Source organism: Anarrhichthys ocellatus, unplaced genomic scaffold (genome assembly GCF_004355925.1).
Source record: "Anarrhichthys ocellatus isolate YVR2014 unplaced genomic scaffold, GSC_Weel_1.0 scaffold27, whole genome shotgun sequence".
NCBI classification, from domain to species: domain Eukaryota; kingdom Metazoa; phylum Chordata; class Actinopteri; order Perciformes; family Anarhichadidae; genus Anarrhichthys; species Anarrhichthys ocellatus.
Window position 1 is genome coordinate 5,397,570 of NW_022280057.1, and position 19,329 is coordinate 5,416,898.

The 19,329-nt window shown below is 42.5% G+C and overlaps 3 protein-coding genes across 3 annotated transcripts; 1 reads left to right on the forward strand and 2 right to left on the reverse strand.

Annotated features, from left to right (window-relative positions):
• Positions 1-723: 723 nt before the first annotated feature.
• On the reverse strand, positions 724-3,030 carry cryba1l1 (crystallin, beta A1, like 1). Its single transcript, XM_031862813.1, has 6 exons — positions 2,972-3,030; positions 2,473-2,555; positions 2,233-2,351; positions 1,732-1,873; positions 1,502-1,644; positions 724-1,353 (listed from the first exon to the last, which is right to left on the reverse strand). Exons 2-6 carry the CDS (start codon positions 2,545-2,547, stop codon positions 1,206-1,208), a joined length of 627 nt encoding a protein of 208 aa, XP_031718673.1. The 5' UTR covers positions 2,548-2,555; positions 2,972-3,030; the 3' UTR covers positions 724-1,205.
• Positions 3,031-4,197: 1,167 nt separating this feature from the next.
• On the forward strand, positions 4,198-6,063 carry LOC116391798 (beta-crystallin B1-like). The gene is made up of 6 exons (XM_031862727.1): positions 4,198-4,278; positions 4,498-4,595; positions 4,699-4,817; positions 4,899-5,031; positions 5,135-5,277; positions 5,384-6,063. The coding sequence occupies exons 2-6, from the start codon at positions 4,503-4,505 to the stop codon at positions 5,553-5,555; spliced, it is 660 nt and encodes a 219-aa protein (XP_031718587.1). The 5' UTR covers positions 4,198-4,278; positions 4,498-4,502; the 3' UTR covers positions 5,556-6,063.
• A 1,178-nt stretch (positions 6,064-7,241) lies between these two features.
• Positions 7,242-18,365, reverse strand: LOC116391834 (calcium-binding protein 2-like). Its single transcript, XM_031862791.1, has 7 exons — positions 18,278-18,365; positions 17,341-17,657; positions 9,578-9,608; positions 9,353-9,487; positions 8,511-8,620; positions 7,709-7,856; positions 7,242-7,611 (listed from the first exon to the last, which is right to left on the reverse strand). The coding sequence occupies exons 1-7, from the start codon at positions 18,363-18,365 to the stop codon at positions 7,586-7,588; spliced, it is 855 nt and encodes a 284-aa protein (XP_031718651.1). The 3' UTR covers positions 7,242-7,585.
• Positions 18,366-19,329: the final 964 nt, after the last annotated feature.

Here is a 19,329-nt window from a genome sequence, read left to right on the forward strand (position 1 = left end):
AATTTGGTGGTCAAAGGTCACTGTGACCTCACAAAACATGTTTTTAGCCATAACTTAAGACTTCATATGCAAATTATGACAACTTCACACAAATGTCTACGAGGATAAAATGATGAAGTGACAACGTCTGTGACAGCTTGACTGGTTGCTGGAGGCGTTCAGGAGATGATTGTAGTTGATAAATGTTGTGTCAGAGTGGAGAAGATATTTTCTTCATGTTCCATGTTCGGCCTGTTTCTACTGAAGTTGCACTTCATTCAGCCACCGTGTCAGTGAACATAATGTATGTCTTTGAGATGAATAACTGAAAGTAAAATAACCTTTTTTCTCCCTTATCCTGCCCCCCCCCCCCCCCCCCATTAGTCCTACCTTCCTTTACAATATGTCGCCTGCCTAATTTAGCACATTAAATCAGTTTTAAATACAGATAATAAAGTGGCTACATTTTCAGGCTTTAACACATTAGGATCACTTAACCACTTAAGAAGTTGAAAGGCGGCTGTAAGAAGTTTGTTTGACTGGGATTCATTATTGGACAAAATGTCAAAAACATCGATAGAAACTTATCAAATTACACCTGCAGAAATGTCTTTAAACATTTTGATACTTTTCCCCCACTGTTAAAACTTTCCCAATTAAACCCATCGCAAGCACAACCGCTGCTCTCTGTGATTTGAAGCCCACTTTATTCGTCATAATAAAACCAGAGTGCATGAAGTGAAAATGAGTTTATTAGTTTTCAACCTGTGGATCAACCTCCTACACACAACATCCTCACACATCTGAGCTGCACCACAGCGCAGAGGTTCTCCTGGGCGCCATGTTGGAGCTTCATCTCCCCTCTTGTTTGGTTCCAGCTCGCTGAGGAATCGCTCAGCTCAGGTGAGGAGTACAGCGCAGGTGTGTGTTTGTGTGCGAGTGTGTGGAAACCTCTAAACCAAATAAAAAGACACTGTGTGTGTGAGTGTCGGGTTATGTCGGCGTATGTGTGAGTGGAGCGTATGCTTCCCTGTGCTTTAACAGTGCGATATTGTCTCTTATCGCACTCTGGCAGCGGCTGTGAATCAGTAGTGGTGTTGTTGCGGCTCAAGTCGAGAGGAAGGAAAGGATTGAAGAGAGGAAGAAGGAAATAGAGGAAGGGGTTATGGGGGGGGGGGGGGGGGGGTCGAGGGGAGCTGCTGTCTCAGTCTCAGCCTGTGTCCCTCTCAGTGCTGGATGCGCCTGATGGACTGGATCTGGGGGGTCTGACAGTGGGACCCCCAGTTCCTCCAGTGCTGGTAGTCTCCGCTGTGTCTCTCACACTCCATGATGTACTGCTGGCCCCTGTAGCCGGGGTGCTGGTAGCACACGAAGCTGCGGGGGAAGGAAACGAAGGTCAGTGGGACTATTTTTAAGAGTGAACCGGATATGAAATTTATATTCAAGCCTAAATCACCTGGAAAGTGCCGGATGCATCTTATTATCAGAGCTTTTTCACGCAATCACATTCACAGTAACTTACGCGCCGCACTGCACGTGCATGGAGCCGACTTCAGCCATCATCCAGCCCATGGCCTGCAGAGAAGGGTAGTCGTCACAGACCTCCACACTGCGGCCCATGAAGTTCTCCTTCTCAAAGATGACCATGCGACTGCTCTGGTGGGACTGCGGGGAGTTAAAAAAGCAACAGTTTGATTTTGGACACTCTTGTCGATTGCCTCCTGAACACTGAGAGAGACGGGATGTACTCACGGCGCAGTAGATGGGGCGCAGAGACATGAGGCGCTCCACGTGGTAGGAGAGGGAGCCGCTGTAAGCGTCCCAGTGGGGGTACTCGCCTCTCTCCAGGATGAACTGCTGGCCCTGGAAGTCATGGTGCTCAAAGCCCACCCAGCTTTTCAGAGAGACAGAGAGTACATCACTTTACTGCATGATGTTTATTTCTGTGATCGAACACTTGAAAGAAATGATTTTGTCTCCAAAATGGGTTTTGGAAAATGATCAAATCTCATTTTCTACCAGGCTTAAGAGCAACAGTATAAAGACATGCACAGTCAACTATTTAATTGTCTCAGTGCCTAAAGCTTCCCACATGAATCCTCTTTATCTCCTCTTCTTGTTTGGGATAAATGTATCGAGGGGAAACAGCGGGGATAATTGTTCTCCTTGATTCACCCCATCGCTGTATATCATTACCAGTCAGAGACTCATTTTTGTCTTGTTTTCACCAGAAGAAAAGTTTAAGACACTTACGCTCCGCTCTCCACCCTGATGGAGCGGATGTTGTCCAGTCCACAATCCTGAATGTTGCAACACTCAGAGGTGAACTCCAGGCACTTGCCCTGGAAATGCTCCTGCTCGAACACGGTCACCTGAGGGAGGAGCAGGGGAAGGATTGCAGTTGGCAACAAGTTTGTAAATAGTTTATCCTCCTTTTACATTTCAGTATTGAGCAGAATCCTACGATTTGTGCTGAAATGAGTGTGTGTTTACCTTGAAGAAAGGAGCCATGCCCATTCCTGAGTTGACCAGCGGCTGCATCATTGGGGACCTTGTAGTTCTGTACATCTTTACTCCTGATGTTCAAATGAGGACAAAGAAAAAGGAAGTCACCCAAAGGGCCCAACAGAAGGCAAGAAGATATGGGGGGGGGGGGGGGAGCTGTTGAAGAAACCTAATTTAGAGCATAAACAATGTAAATAGATGTTGGCATGTTTTTCTTAGTGTAAAAACATGGTGGTGTTCAATTTCCACCACAAATCCCTTTGAAACGTTCAGGCAATGCAGCTACAACTCACAAAACATCTGGAGGCCAAAAACAGTAATCTACTTTTTCAAAGAATTTTTAAAAATCAGAAGTATGAAATTCCGATGACAATAAAGATGTTGTGCGGGTGTTTCAGAAAGTGCTTTTGGTTTTCAGTGTGAAGCACCTGGTGTGCACCTGTCTGTCTGACCCTGAGCTGTGTTGAGAGCAGAGATGAGTCCTTACCTAGATTGGTACTTTATTGGAAGAGCTCGAAAAGTGGTACGCGCCTACGGCCTGCCTCGCGTAAAGCTTTGACGGAACCTGGCGCTTCAGTTTTATACCGGCGGTCGAGGGGCGCGCATTCCCGGTGCGCGTCCATGGCTCTGACTCGACCTATGCCCACCGCCCATCATGATGGCACAGCGTCAGCGAGGCGCGCACCCGGATTGGCTGCGTTGCCGTTGGATGCTGTTGTCCCGCTGCGGGGGCCAGCTCAGCAGATCCCATAGTCCTGCTGGTGCTGCGAAACAAAGGCGCTCCGGTATGTTCGGATCCCGGTCAGCAGTCCAGCGCGTGCCCAGGCACAAAGGGCCGGGATCGGGGTGGAGAATGTGGGGATTAACGGCGGAGCAGAGGGGCACCGCTGGGGGGACAGAGGAAAAGATAATTGGGTGGATCTGAATACGTGTATTGAAAGGTTAGAGAACTATGAGTGTAATTTTAGTAATGTTCACACAACTACATCTCATTCTAGCCAAAGGACCCTTCAAGGGTGCAGGTACACTTGCGTGCACACAGATGTGTGTTTTAGCTAAATCAATGGTTTCCAAAGGAACTCACTTTATATGTGTGTGCACTGAATGCAACAGTTGTGATGAAGGTTCCCCTGCAGTCACATCCTCATTTATCAATCAAACATCACCTCAGATTATGTTTGGCTGCAAACATCCTCTCCTATAAAACGTGGCTCTTATGCCTCATGGGTCTTCCAGATGAAAAGTTTCCTTTCATTTCATTCTGATTTATGTATCTCACATGAATGTTATACTCACTGACTTTATATGGAAACATGTAGCCTAGAACATTTATATTGAATTAATTGGTTGCAACCTTATATGAATCAATCAAATAATGCATGAAATCAAGCCTGTCAAAATAGACTGGTTTATGCTTTGAATAAGTGGATTGGTATGTTGAAAGGAGAATAAAGAAACTGAAATAAAAATCTAAACTATTCTGATTTAGGGTACATCATTTACCTGTAAGAGTTGATGGCAGAAACATCAACTTGTGTTTCATTAGTTCAGTTAGTAACTGGTCCTCAGTCTGGTCTCCATGCTTCTGTCAGTCCTCTGCCTCCGCCCCTCCTCCCTGTCCGTCCCTCTCTGATGATGTGGGGTTTCTTTTGTCTCGTGTCTCTGACCTCAGCAGGTTTGTTTCTCTCCCCATAATCCCTCTCCTATGAGCGCCAGCGTATAAAAGGGGAGGGCGCCCTTTGAGCCGCACACACTTAGAGTGAGGCTTGTCCTAGGCATCATACACACAGACAGGTAAGGTACACTCACACACACTGTATACCTACATGTGTGTGTAGACAAATAGGCATTAGACTAAAATATACAGGTTATTCTGTGTCTGTCAGATTTTTTGCATTTCTACTCTTTCCTCTATCTTGATACTGTTCCAGAGTGAAAACAGGATAGATTTGTTTCAACAACGTATCCTTTCTCACTGTTTTTTCTGTTTGTTTTACCTCTCTTTCCACACAGCAATCATGTCCAGTGGAGATAAATCCAAGACTTCTTCCCAGACCGATGGGAAGGCTGCTCAGGGCAAGAAGTCTGAGATGGGAATGATGGCCTACAAGGTGGGTGCCTCTCATATGAGATATTGAGATGTATTCAGTTTATCATATCACAGACCTTCACTGTGGTTGTACTGACTCATCTGTGTGCATCTGTCCCCTCCAGATGTGCGTGTTCGACCAGGAGAACTTCCAGGGTCGCATGATCGAGATCAGCAACGAGTGCATGAATGTGTGTGAGATGGGCATGGACCGCGTGCGCTCCCTGCGTGTTGAGTGTGGACCGTAAGTCTCAAAATATATATATCTATAAATTGAAAACACTCATCTTTGCATGGGCACTTCATAATACTGTCTCATCTGCAGCTTCGTGGGCTTCGAGCAGATGAACTTCTGCGGTGAGATGTACATCCTGGAGAAGGGAGAGTATCCTCGCTGGGACTCCTGGAGCAACTGCCAGAAGAACGACTACCTGCTGTCCTTCAGGCCCGTCAAAATGGTAAGAAGAGAAAAAGAAAAGACATACTCTCAAGTTTCCCTTCCTCTTTTGCTTTTTGACTGCCTGCTAAACTGGTGTTTCTCCCTGGTTTTCTCTCCTCCAGGACCCCGAGAAGCACAAGATCTGCCTGTATGAGGTTGGAGAGTTCAAGGGCCGCAAGATGGAGATCATGGATGACGACGTTCCCAGCCTGTTCTCCTACGGCTTCACCGACAGAGTGGGCAGCATCATTGTCAGCTGTGGAACGTGAGTGTGCAGTGTTTGCAGGTGTCACTGATGGAGCTGAAAGACATCAAAAATCGACAAAAAGCAAATCCTGTACCGACATGTTTCCTTGATTTCTTTTCTCCAGCTGGGTGGGATACCAGTTCCCTGGATACCGTGGAAGCCAGTACCTGCTGGAGAAGGGCGACTTCAGGCACTTCAACGAGTTTGGCGCCCGCCATCCTCAGTTCCAGTCCGTGAGGCGTATCCGTGACATGCAGTGGCACCAACAGGGCTGCTACACCATGGCCAGCAAGTGAGGCTTAGGGAAGGAGAGAAAGAGACAGAGCGGAAGTGAGGGAGAGGGGCGGAGGAAGAGGGAAAGGGGGAGAGATGTCTGAGGCCTTACCTCAGTACCTTAAACGGTCTATGATCTAACGCAGTGAGGGGAAGGGTGAGGATCTAGATCTGTCCCTGATTGGAGACATCACCTCAGTGGAAACACCAGCTGGACCACCCTCCATTCCTCTCTGTCTCATCTTTTCTCTTTCTCCCCTATGGGCTGAGCTTTGCTTTCCCCCCTTTTCTCCCTTTTTTTAGTCCCTCACTTCAGTCCTCTCCACGGTCCTCTGAGACACCAAAGAGGGAACACGGCACCTCTTGCTGTTTTACACATTTGATTCTCGGCTCAGGGTATGATGCATCATGGGAAACTGAGTCCCTAGAGCCCCCTGCCCCTCGTCTTCTTGCCCTTGTGCATTGCACACCCTCTCTGCTGTACAGAATCCTGGCCAAGTTTTCAATAAAAAGGAAAATCTTGATTTCAAAGATGATGATGTTGTTTCTTATTACTGAAAAGTCCCCTGACTGAAAATGTTTTTGAACAAAACATTAACAAATCTGATCACTTCTCTTCAGATACTTTCAGGAAATATTGTACAACAGTATGTTACAATAGTATGTTCATGCTGACTGGTGTTTGGAAAGCTTTGCATAGTCAGCTACAAAAGATAATACTAAAATCACACAATATTTGTAAGAAGAAAAAAAAGTGCAGTGTTTAGAAAAAGAGTGAAAGTTATGTAACAGGGCCGTTTCAGACGGGTGCTGCTGACATATTGTTGTGGAGCCTGCTGTGTAACAGGCTTTGTAAAATAACAACAGGACATATTATCTCCATATCTGCTGATATTCAGCCTCATTTCTACTTTCAAATTAAAAAAAGAGACACTCCTTAATCAAGTGGCATAGTACAGTAAAATAGCAGTTTAGCATAATAAATAGTTAATACATGTAATATGATAAATAATTGCGTCATTTTGGGATTCAAACTCAGCAATATTGTAGGCCTACCTTAATTGGCTCAGGTAAAAAGAATCGACCTTAATTTACTGCCCCCCCTTGGCAAGCAGCCAAAATACCCGATTCAAACACACCCCCGTGCTGACGAGCAGGTGCATGGCATGCTGGGTGTAGTTAACCACGAGATGCTTAAAATGGTGACTTTTGCATAGCAAGCTTTCCCTGCAGAGCCGTATTCATCTTAAAAATGTTTGAGGAGCGCAGCAGGACAGAGAGGCGGAAAGGACTATTTATATTATGCACTAAGAATAAAAGAGCCGATAAATTGAACCTGGGGCAGATGGAGGAGGGCTTCACGGTGCACGAGACACACAGAGAGACGTTCTGACAGGTGAGCTCAAGAACTTATTCTGATTCTGCTGCATACATTTTGATCCTCCTTTTTAACCGTCCATCGTGAGTCCGACAGTCAGTCAGTCAGACAGTGAGTCAGACATAAACATTCCAATGACATATAACTGAAATTATAAAACCTTCAGTTTTGTATATTGTGAAAATATGACATTTTTGCATGCTTTCTGACTTTTATTTTACCTCAGCACAAACGGTGCACGTTCAGCTACGACGCCTCTCTCTTGCACGATTCAACAAACTATTTCACAGTCGATGTTATAGACGTAATCATTTGTCCATCCATCCAATTTTTGTACATTTCTTTTAATTAAAAAAAAAGATTTTTACAGTTCTACAAACAAGATTTTACACTCAAAGTTCAAAGAATGATATATAAAAATACATCTAAAAACACAAAGTCATAAATGTTGTCTATGCAGCAGCTTTTGATATGTTTTACTGCTGTTGAAGAGCTTTATCGTTGCGTATTTGTCTATTCAAAGCATTTTTTCTCCTTTTTTCTTTATTTGATACAAAAATACAATTTCAGACGTGTGCTCTTACGAGCAGATGAAAGGTGTTCACTGCAATGTGTTTGTTCTCTAATCCAGAAGATGCATAATGTCTGTCTGTCCATCTCAATCCGACATGATGGTCAGCGGGACATCATTCGCACAAACTCTGAAAAGACAAAACAATGGAGTGAGATGATGAGGATGAATGTATAGTTGCCTACATTCACATTCAGATCCCAATATGCAAATATAATTTATTTTACCCTCAAAGTCCACCAGACCGTCTCCGTTGAGGTCGACATCTCGGAGGATCTCGTTGATCTCTCTATTGGTCACTTGTTCTCCCATCAGCTTCTTCATGGCTTCACGGAGCTCAGTTAGACTGATCTGACCGTCACCATTAGAGTCAAACTGGACACAGTGAGAGAGACACGAAGAATCACATCGAAATTTAATCACATTTTGTTTTAATAGTATCAAACCCAAAACACTGGGACATTTTGGGATATTCACTATAGTTGCATTGCCATCCCCCCAGTCTCATTCTTTATACCCCCACCGAAAGGCATCAAAGTAGGATTTTATCAAATCCTTCACATTGTGCCCCCTCGACCCCCTCAAGTAGCTGAAAAAATGTACAGAAGTGGTTTGTCAACCAGTGACAACATTGGAAGCTGCAATACAAACAACCATTTATGTAAATTACATTATCAAGAACAGAAATTTGCATTTCTTTTCATCAGTTTCTGTTGTACAAAATAAAATTGAAAGGTAAACTTTTCTTCCCTTTTTAAAAATCTGAACATGTTACATTTTGTTTTGCTGTCTGAATAACTCTCACTTAGCTGGAATCTTGATAGATTTGCTGGCATTTGATAACTTTAGTTTCTTTAATCAAGCACAAAACATGTGTGACTCAATGTTTTGGGAAAGTAATTTCGGTCCCAACTGTTGTCCTATAATTATTTTGAGCAATTAGTGATGTTATTAGTTACACCTGTGTATGATGAGTCAAAATGTTTGCAGTGACAAATAACGGCTTTAATTAACAATTTATCTCCTGACCTCTTTGAATGCATCCCGTAGTTCTTTGACTCCAATCATGTCAGCTGTCTCTGCCAGCATCTTGGGTCCCATCAGCTCCACAAAGTCCTCAAAGTCAACTTTACCTCCACCTGAAACAAACGGGTTACATGAAAAAGGGCCCTACTTTCTAATCTAATCAACTCTCATTAAAAAGCATGGTAAACTATTGTTAATCAACTGCTAAGCCCCAGCTACGCTGTCAAGCTGTCAGTTTCCTTGGAGCCCACACTGTCACTAACTGCACTCCCTGGATTCATATTTTAGGACTTTTGGAAAAACAGAAGGATCTTTTAAAATGCATTTCAAAGATTTATCCAAGGTGTCAAATCACCTGGCAATCGAGAGACAATGAAATTAAGGAACAAAATTGTTCCTGTAAAGCCGTCCAGGTCTTTATTAACCGTTACCACTTGTATAGCATAGAAGTGCTAACGCTAGTGAATGGTGTGCTAGCTTATTCCACAAATGTTTCACTCCACGGGTTTTTATGTAGAATAGTAACATTTTAAAATTGTATATCTCCTTCCAACCTTTCCGGTTGTCCAAAGAGGTGCTTTGTTGATGGATTTCTGTGCTAGTCATGGATTGGCCATAACAAACACCGTATTCAAGCATGTTTAGTGAGGGGGAACTAGGAACGCTTATAGTTGAGATTCCTGTCCATGAGATCTTCAACTCCCACCTATGGTAGAATTTTTTTTTTTTTGTGCATCCATGGGGAGGCATGGGACATGGAATCCGAGTGGGCTATGTCTATTCTGTTCTGTTTTACTCCACTCTACTCTGTTCTCCCAGATGTTTCAGGCCGTTGTTCCACTCACAGATCTGCTGGCTCAGTTCGATGAGCTCCATCTCTGTCGGCATGTATCCCATGGTCCTCATACACTCCCCCAGGTCTTTGTGACTGATGTAGCCTTTTTTGTTCCTATCAAACTCCACAAATGCCTCGCGGAGCTCTGATTTACAGAAACAAACATGTTGTTACTAGTCAGTCAGCTGTCATATTAACACGCTGTAGAGCAGAAACACAGAGGAAATCACCTCACCGTCAAGCTCCTCTGGTCTCAGCTCTCTGTCCTATTGAAAGAAAGCAGAGACGCACATTAGCTTCTCCCTTCATGCTGCTCATGATGAGAATATTTAGAGAGCTGGTTTGGCATAGTAGAGATACAAACAGTCAGATTTTAAGCAACACGATTGTAGAAACACTCAGACAACAACTGAACTGGGAGGAAGGATACACAAACAGAAGATGAGAGACATGATTATTGGAGTTTGGTTTTATGCGGTCAGGATGGTATGAAATGTAATAAACTGTCCACTGCTTCCAATCTGAGCCCATGGATGTGTGTTATCGTCAGGCTTTTATACTAAAACATAATTTGCAAATGTAGGGAAGTGATTCAGTGTTATGTGCTTTAGTTATTCAGTAAGCTGTATTAAATAGACAAAGCCAGTGCATCTCCAAATGAAAAGCAGAGTCTAAATATATGGATTAAATTGTACACTGCATTAATATATATATATATATATATATATATATGACAATTCATATACCATCAATCACAAGGGGTGACCACATTATTTATGGGAGGTTGCCAGGCAATAAACATCTGGAGATTATGATATTTGGGAGGTTTAGTTGGTACTTTGGTCAGTTAATTGTTCAGACATAAGGCATAAGTACACATGTAGTATATCCATATACTGTCTTGTACATCGCACTCTAGCTTACACGCAAGCCCGGCTGTACAAAAAGCAAACAATGGAAATTGTGGTTCAGTGTAGAGGATGTTAGGCTAAGAGCTTTAGAGAGAAAACAATATGGCACAAATCCTCTGGCATCATATTTTATTTCTTTGGTTGCCCTCAAGCCTCACACAACAAAGCCATCCTCCTTGGGAAACACTGAGAAAGAGTTTCATATTGGTACAAACAGAAAAGATCGGAAAAATCCTGTCATGCTCAAGGTGTTGCTTTCCTACTTTAAAAGCTACGGCTTTTCTTACAAAACAAATCGCACCAAAAATGTATTAAAACCGACTTCCAATTCCAGCAAAATATACGCCTGGGGAAAAATGTTTGACCAATGAAATCCTTTTTTTCCAAGTGATGTCATACATCCAGGAATAGCTCCAGGTAACCTGCTGCCAAAATGAGGAAATGTCATATTGATTTGGTTTCTCAACACCCAATATTGTACGAGAAACGCGGTGACGACTACCTCAACAACCGAATAAAGGACAATATATGGATTGAGATGGTAATGTAGCTGATAAGCACTTGCTAATGTTACCTGTTGGTCACGGAACGGGGATAGCCACAACAGCTAACGTTAGCATTAGCACCAAATTTGGGGTCAGTTTAGTTTATGTATTGTGTAGTTAGCCCAGAAATTCTCTGGGGGCCTTAACTGTGGGTCCATAGTTGACGCCCCACTTCTCTCAGACAGGTACTCGGGTACTTGCCGAAGTTTGCTGTAATCAGTTGGTTTGTGCTAATTCAATTCAACATGTATTCATTTAGGAAACTGCGCCGTGCCCATGCCTCATTTCAAAAGAAATGGTAAAGGTATAGATGGAAACTAGATGTTGACACAGAGCCCCTCGACAAGAGAGGACAAGAGCCACTTTATGATCCTTCTCATTTCAGTTTACGTTGCGCTTCAGTGGTGCATTATTCACAAATTACAACAAGCTATTTGCAGACCATGGAGCATTCAGGGGCCTTTTCTGGAGCAGTCGCCCCCTTTGCCTGGTCGGAAATTCAGCCTGGACCTCACCATCATTCTGTGCCTCATCACATGTTAGAGGAAGCTCTCAAGTCGGTCAATATATTTCCATGGAATTGAATGAACGATTGACCCCTCTGAGTGCGTGCGGTGCAGATTTGATCGTCTGACCCAGACCAGTGATGGGATGACACACACAGCTGGTGTGGTGGAGAGCAGGGGTGTTCAGCCACGATGAAGGGATGAAGATGAATCGACACGAGTGGAAACAGTTGCACCGGGGGTTGTGTGAGGACCACAGTGTGCACACATTTTGTGTTCTGCTACATACGAGTTTCTTTGTAAAGCCCTGTTTAAGGAAGATGCAGGCCGGGCCCACGATGTTGTGCAGCATGTTGCAGTTCTTGACCAGCGTACAGAAGGGATCGTTGAACGCGTTTTCCTCCACGTCGTCCTGATCCTCGTCTTCCTCGCGGCCCACTGCCCTCAGCCTACCCCTGAGGGGCCCATCCATTACCCCCTTTAGAGGCAGACCAGGCTGTTATTCCACCACTCAGTCATACACTGTCTGCATGAACGAGTTCTTCACACATAAAACAAAATCATACATTTCAAGGAACAAGGTTAAGACCCACTGTTTTCTAGTCACGCTTAGTTAGCCTTGATTACATAAGCTTCTTATTATTTCAGGGCAATCCACTCTCATCAGTTAATATCTTTTCTGTGAAAAACCGTCTTGATCTCGACATTCTCTTGATGTATCAATGCTGCTGACACTTACTGAGCTAACTGTTGGGTCTCATTACTCACATCTTGTGTCAGCAGTATAACTCTGCTACAGTGTGTACGTAATACTAATTATGAATAGTGTAGTGAGTATTAATGTTACTACCATCAAGGGAAACATTTTGTATTGGGCAGTTTCAAACAACCAGTGCTGCAATCCTCCTTTTAAAAAGTGCTTTACAATTATTAAAACTATTATCCACGGATTAAATAATTAAAGGAAGTTGTGAAGAAAGTTTCAGAAGCTAGTAAGTGTTTAATCAATCACATAACTTTTATAAATTTACACAGATACAAAAAAAGCATCAATTAGCAAGTGCAGGAGACAAAGTGCTCTTACCTTTTTCATTTTGTCTTTCGGTTTGGTGCAGTTGCCCATTACCCAACCCTCCCTGGTCAACAGCCAACCAAACTTTCTCTCTCTCTCTCTCTCTCTCTCTCTCTCTCTCTCTCTCTCTCTTCTTCTTTATGATCCTATTTGACTGTTTTCTTCTGTTTTCTTACTCTGCTCCCGTCTCTTTGGACTTATCAGAGCTCCGGTTCAACCTCTGACTTTGGTAGAAACTTGTGTTCCAGGCTGGTTGTCACATCAGATACCACAGCCATAAAAACAAAAGAGGCAATAAACAGCTCTAATCCATACATGAGCGATGCTGAAGGACTCCACCCATCTTTATATGATCCAAAGTCAAAACGATGTCAACAAACAAAACAACCCGACCAAACCGAGCTCCCCACTGGAAGCAGCTCACTCATGTGTCTCTTCGCAGCAGCAGCAGCAGCATCGCTGTCTCTTTCTCTTCACACTGACCACTGCTTTTAATCGCCCTCTCGCTCTATTTCCTTTTCCAGTTCTCCCTCCTCCCTCTCTCACGCCTCACATGTTGCACCAGCATTCAAATGAATTCATCTACAGTATGAGGAGTTTTAGAGGGAGAGTTAAGAGGAAGTCAACAGAGGGAGATTAATCATTCCATTTGAGATTAAAGAGTAAGATGGGGTGATGAAAAGAAAAAAAGAGATAGGGCGACGAGATGGAGTATATTTGGGTGTTAGTAAAATCTGAACCGAAACTGAATCTTCTTAATTTATTGAAATAAAGTACTTGCCGCAGCTTTAGCCTTCTAGTGAAAATATCAAAACCAGGATTTCCTGTTTATTTGCTGTCAAAAAAACAAATCCTAGCTCCATAATTCCTGAAAAGACAAGTTCCCCTCTGATCTGTGACTCTCAAGTGTTTTCCATGAAGAATTAGAAAAGTTTCTCAGCTCGTAACTTGCTAAACTTTTAAACTAATGAAAAACTACACGTGAGCTGTGACGGCTTATGAGAGCTACAGTATCTGTTTCACCGTGCGGGGAGTCACAAGTCAAAGTCTGAGGTGCTTTGAGCTCTCTAAAAATGATGACAGCATTAAAATCACAAGTTGAGTGCAATGCTAAGTGGTCAGCTGAGCTCGTATAAGCATCTAGCAACAAATCTCTCCAAAAAGAGATTTGACATGCTGCTTACTACATCCATATGGAGAACACAGCTTTATGTGTGTGTGTGTGTGTGTGTGTGTGAGAGTGTGTGTGTGTGTGTGTGTGTGCTTCACCCATTAGATATCAAATTCTGGCTTTGAATATTCTTTCTCCAAAATTGTAACTCAATCTTGAACTAAATAGTTGTACAAATGTGCCCAGTAGGTATAGAAAAAGTAAGACAAGTAGGGCTTCGTCAGATAGTCGACTAACATTTTGTTAGTCTTTTTTATGCTTTCTTCATGCTGAATGACTTATTTCCAATTTATGAACACCTCTCTGGAAAACACTTGATTTAAAGTGGTGATTTGTGTGATTCTTTGTGGAGAAGTTTTGTCTAGTTTCATGACTCTTGAAATTCAGTGTTTTCGTCAACAATCAATTATACAATGAACGCATCTATTTGTATTTGTATTGCTGCAAATAAATGCCCTGCACTCTCACACAGGTTTTTTCACTTATCTTGACTTATTGGAGTTTGTTAAAACATAAAAGATGTCAATCAAGCACAGTCACTCAGTCCTGAGAAGAGCTCTAACCAGATGGGTGTAGCTTGTAGTTTGATTGATATGCTGTTGCAGCAGCAGCAGCCACCGCTAGAGGCCTCTTTAGGGCAGTGAGTTCTAACGGCTGCGTTTTATCTGACAGCTGCTGCAGTGAAGACTTGAGACTGTATTAATACAAGCTCTATTTATAGCAGAATCTCTTGGCGGATTGAGCCATCACTGAATGATGCGCAGCTTAAGAGTAATGCCCACTGTAAATGAAAACTTTACCCAGAAAAGGTCCTAAAGTAGAAACCGTTTGGTCTTAAAAACTCTAATTGTGGCATAAATGCAGATATGAGTGTCTGATCCTCGTAATAATATTATCCTCATGTAAGAGATAAATGACATTTGCTCCCATCCTGCTACAATATGTTTTGCTGCCAGTGACACTGACGAGCCACGAAGAAGCAGATCTACAAAGGCTTGCCATAACTGTCTTTTATATTTCAATGACATATTTTACATAGGAAAATAAAGGAAGCAGAAATAACATAAGCGGATAGTGGACTAATGCAAACAAACCCTGATCATGTTCTTAAACTCCTCCAGAAAAGTCTGATTTTGAAACTGTGCATAAAAAAAGTCACATGTTCACTTGTGAACAGCATCTGCATGAGCAGGCGTATTTATTTATTGCATGTGAAACCGAAATTCTGTGTTATGTAATGGAGGTCGCCACATCTGAATTTCAAATGTGACATCTGAAGTGTAAAGTAACACATGAGCTCAGACCAAAACCAGTATGTGAAAACCTACACTCACGTTTATTGAAGTCAAATTAGTGTTTTCACCTGAGGCTCTTTGTTTGGGAGACGTTTCAAGTACTTACCGTCTTTGTGCAACAATTAACTCATTTACATCCATGTTCCTTTTTTAAAATCAGGATATACTTCCTGCATATTGCTACTCACGTGTGAATCTCATTACCACATATTTGACACCTCAAAGACCACAATCTTTTAACTTTTAGTCAGTAAATTTAAGCCTAACTACAGTAAAATACATCAATCAATCATATCAGCACAGAATACACCACCTATTAACCCCACAACATTTCTGTTAGTATCAATACAATTAGCTAAAGTCAAACTCTAAACAACAAAATACAACTTCATCAACCAAATCAACTTTGACTTTCAGTGAGTTCCTTCATGATTTAATAAAACCGACACCAGCGGCAGCATGAATAACTCAAGACACAACCAATACCATGAGACGGATTAATTACCAGGCCGATCCTCTCATATTGATGATTCCAGTAAATCATGCCACTGAGATGCTGTTGCTCCCTGTGTGTGTGTGTGTGTGTGTGTGTTTGCACACACATTTATGCTCCTGGGTTTTGATTACTTTTCCATTGCTTATCTCCAGGTATCAGCTGTGGATGTTTGTCACAGCTGTGGGTTGATCGTACCACTAACACGAACACTAACCATGCATTGTGTATGTGTGCTGTCTGTGTGCGACGGCCAGAGCAAGTAATGTGTCCTTTCTGTTGGATTTGTTTTTCTCTCCTCCCTTTGTCACGAGCTTGTGTGAGTGTGTGAGAGCAGGTAGACATATCGTGTACTGATCTGGTGTCAGATGTGCATCAGCTGGTGTCTAGTAACGAGAGCTGTAATCAGAGAACGACTAGAAGAGAACGAATAGACGGGGGAAGGAAGGAGGAGATCAAGAAGTATTCTGATATTTTACTGAAGTAAAAGTAGAAACCAGTGATGTAAAACTACTCCATTACAAGTTAAAGTCCTGCATTAAACTCTCACAGAGGTACAAGTACGGAGGGATTATCAGCAACACTGTTGGTGTTATTAGATTATCAGTACTGATGCATGAATGTGTGAGAAGCATTGTCAATGTTGTAGTGAGTTTTAACTACTTTATATCATAGTGAAGTATGTCATCAATAAAAATGGATCATATTTTACATGTTGATCAAATGCTTGGATTTGGAATATTAATCTTAAAGGTAATATAGCAGTCAAATAAATGGAGTGGAGTAGAAGTATAAAGTAGCATAAAATAGAAATACTCAAGGAAAATACAGGTTGAAATGTACCGCGACAATAATTAAAAACTTTAATTGATATGTAATGGGGTAAATGAACCATTATCTGGAAATCAACAATTAGTTATGAACTCAAATAACTGCAGTGAACCCAAATTGTTTATTATTTTTATAGGGGTGTAAAGACAATTATTATAACCTATAATGTGCCAAATTACATTGATTTGTTGGTAATTTATTTTTTATATTTGCCTCGTTGAACTCATTGAGCAGACAGGAAAGCACAAACGGAAGCACACTGATAATAAATATCATATAAATATGAATTATTATTATTATTATTATTATTAATATTATTATTAATCAATCATCATGAGAAAAAACAATAAATCTTAAAGTGTGAAAGCAAAATAATGATTGCAAATAACCAGAAACAAAATGTACCTTAAACACATCGCTAGTCGGATAGTTTCAGGGGTTGTTGTGATGATTGTTGTGATGCGAGTAATTGAGCTTTAAGAAGATGAGGAGTTTGCACGAGCCGCTTCAAGCTCCGTCTGTTTGATTTCAGTCCCGTATTTGTGGGCCGAGGCTCCCGCTGTCTACGATCTGCTGCCTATACACACAAGTTCCTCCTATAATACACCGGTTGTCAAAGTGAGGTTCAGGGACCCGGATGCGCCCTACAGAGAAACCAAGAAAAGATAAATCTTCTCTCCGGGCTTTGCCAACATGCTCCTCTCTCCCACTCACTAAGCCAGTCTCTCTAATTTTGGCTCACTTGCATCACCGCTGACATCACTTATTTGACAGATGCTGTAATGGCATATAGAGGTAGCATGCCGTGTCATGTGTCACTGCTTACACTGTGAGTGATGGGATGTGATGTGATACTGGGTGTTCATCAGAACTATGGCCGTATCTGTTACGGATTACTCTTTCGCTATATGTTTCCCGAAGTGAAGGAGTTTAAATCCTCTCCATCACACGCTATCTCCATCCTTAGCTCTAGCCCTCGTGCTTTGCTGCTCCCGCCATTTCCAGGAGGCTTTAAATTTGAATTGGAGGTTTAAAGTTTTAACCAAGCTGGCGGCGAGACATTCAATCAGCCGGAGAACTCGATGCAGCGCGTGAAACACACGCAGAGTGGCAAAAGTGTCAGAGACACACAGGTGTGAAGTAGTGAGTCACACCCTCACACTGCAGCTCCTACCTGTCCAAACACAGAGTCCACGATGGGCAGCAGGTCGACAGGCTCCCCCTCCTCCTCTTTCTCCCTCTCTCCCCTCTGTGGTCTCTCCATCATCTCATCCAGCTCCTCCTCCAGCGTCTCCCTGTCCTCAGATGCCGCCGCCGCCGCCGCCGCCATCATCCGGGGGAACTGACTGGATTTCCGGTGGCGAGGAGGCTGAGGTGTCGCAGTTTGAGCGTCTCCATCACCTCCTCCCTGCACGTTGCTTCGCTTCTTCTGCTTTTCCAGCTTCTTCTTGATGGCGGCCTGCACCTGAGGGGTGGCAGAGGGTTGAGGAACTGAGTTCAGAACATTAAATCTGCGTTCAAGCTTTCACACACCATGGTTACATCAAGACGGATGCTCACGCCTTAGTTTTTGACGCATTTAGTAGTTTACAAAGATGCAAAATATGGTAGAGAGTAGAGACAAACTGTGTTTGCCCTCTTGTCTGATGTTGTGGAGCACTTTAACATCTGCTCTAGAAAGCAACTAGATAGAGTAACGTAATCTACTTTATTTACCTATTAACATGCAAATAATAACACCACACAGTGTTATTTGAATCATGTTTTACCAACATACATACACATATATACAAATATTGTTTTAACGTTTGCATAGTATTTATCTAATATTTAATAGGGTATGAGAGATAACACATCCGTTACATCAATTAGACTATACAGTATATGATGATAAAGATGATATTTAAGGTACCACATCTTGGAATTGAGTTTTGTGGAACTCAATCACATTTTTTTTTTTTACATACAATTGCAGATAAAAAAGCATAAGAAGATGTTTGTAAAGAGAGCTTGACAGAAAATATTACTCACACAAATAACACACATACATACTGTACACACATATATATATATATATATATACATGTATGTACACAGACACATGTATTCACGCACCTGTTTTGCACTCTTCTCCGATGGCGCACTCATCGCTCCTGAACTGCCTCCTCCAGCGGACGGCTCTCGAATGAGCATGAACATCTCGGTGTCACTGGCTCACGTTCACTCTCCCTCAATCTGCCTTCGCTCGTCCTCCCCCTCCCTCACCCTCTCTCTTGCCTCTTCCCTGCTCTCCTCTCTTCGGCAGTAGCTTTTTGTTTATTTTTATTCTTATTTTATCAAATTCGTCACAAAATCAGCTCTAAAAGATTGAAAAATTCAGCAAAAGTTTCCGCTCTGTTGATGAGGTCTTTGTTCCGGGTAGAAAATAAAATGGAGAGAATGAGTGGAGGGATTCAAGGAAAAATAATAACTCAAATGTTCATCTAGTTCCTCCTCTCTGTCCGAGTATTGACGCCGCGCTCCTGTCCATCTCTCTCTCGGTGCGTTCAGGTGAGGAGGTTTTTATCTTCAGCTGTTGTCTTTGCACTGGGATTGAGTTCCTGCACCTCTGCCCCCGCTCGCTATCTCTTGGTCCTTTTTAGGTGACACTCTATACCTCCTGTACTTTACCTCTCTCACATTATCTACCTCTAACACATCAACCTCTCTCTCTCTCCTCCTCCTCCTCCTCCTCCTCCTCCTCCTCCTCCTCCTCCCATTCATCACAGGTAAACGCTCCTCTTGTTGCCTGGGTGCTTTTGTCACAGCTACCCATCCTGTCATCAGTGTGTTTATAAATATTTATACATCCTTCATAAAGTCCAGCTCTCAATAAATATCTTGTGTATTTTTTCTGTCATGAATTTCTTTCACTCATATCTTTCTGTATTTTTTTTTTCTCCTCGCATCCTCGTCTCTTTTCCTCCGACAGTAATCCTCGTTGCTGTACATGCTTTGTCCTCTTCCCCGTCTCTCTCAATCTATCCGCCCTCAATCCCCTGTCATATTTGGAGCCTTTGTAACACAAATTGGATTCTTCCGGAGGTGCCAAGGTCAGCTATTCATTAAGTGACAGAGATGGAGAGATGGGGAGAGAGAGAGAGAGAGAGAGAGAGAGAGAGAG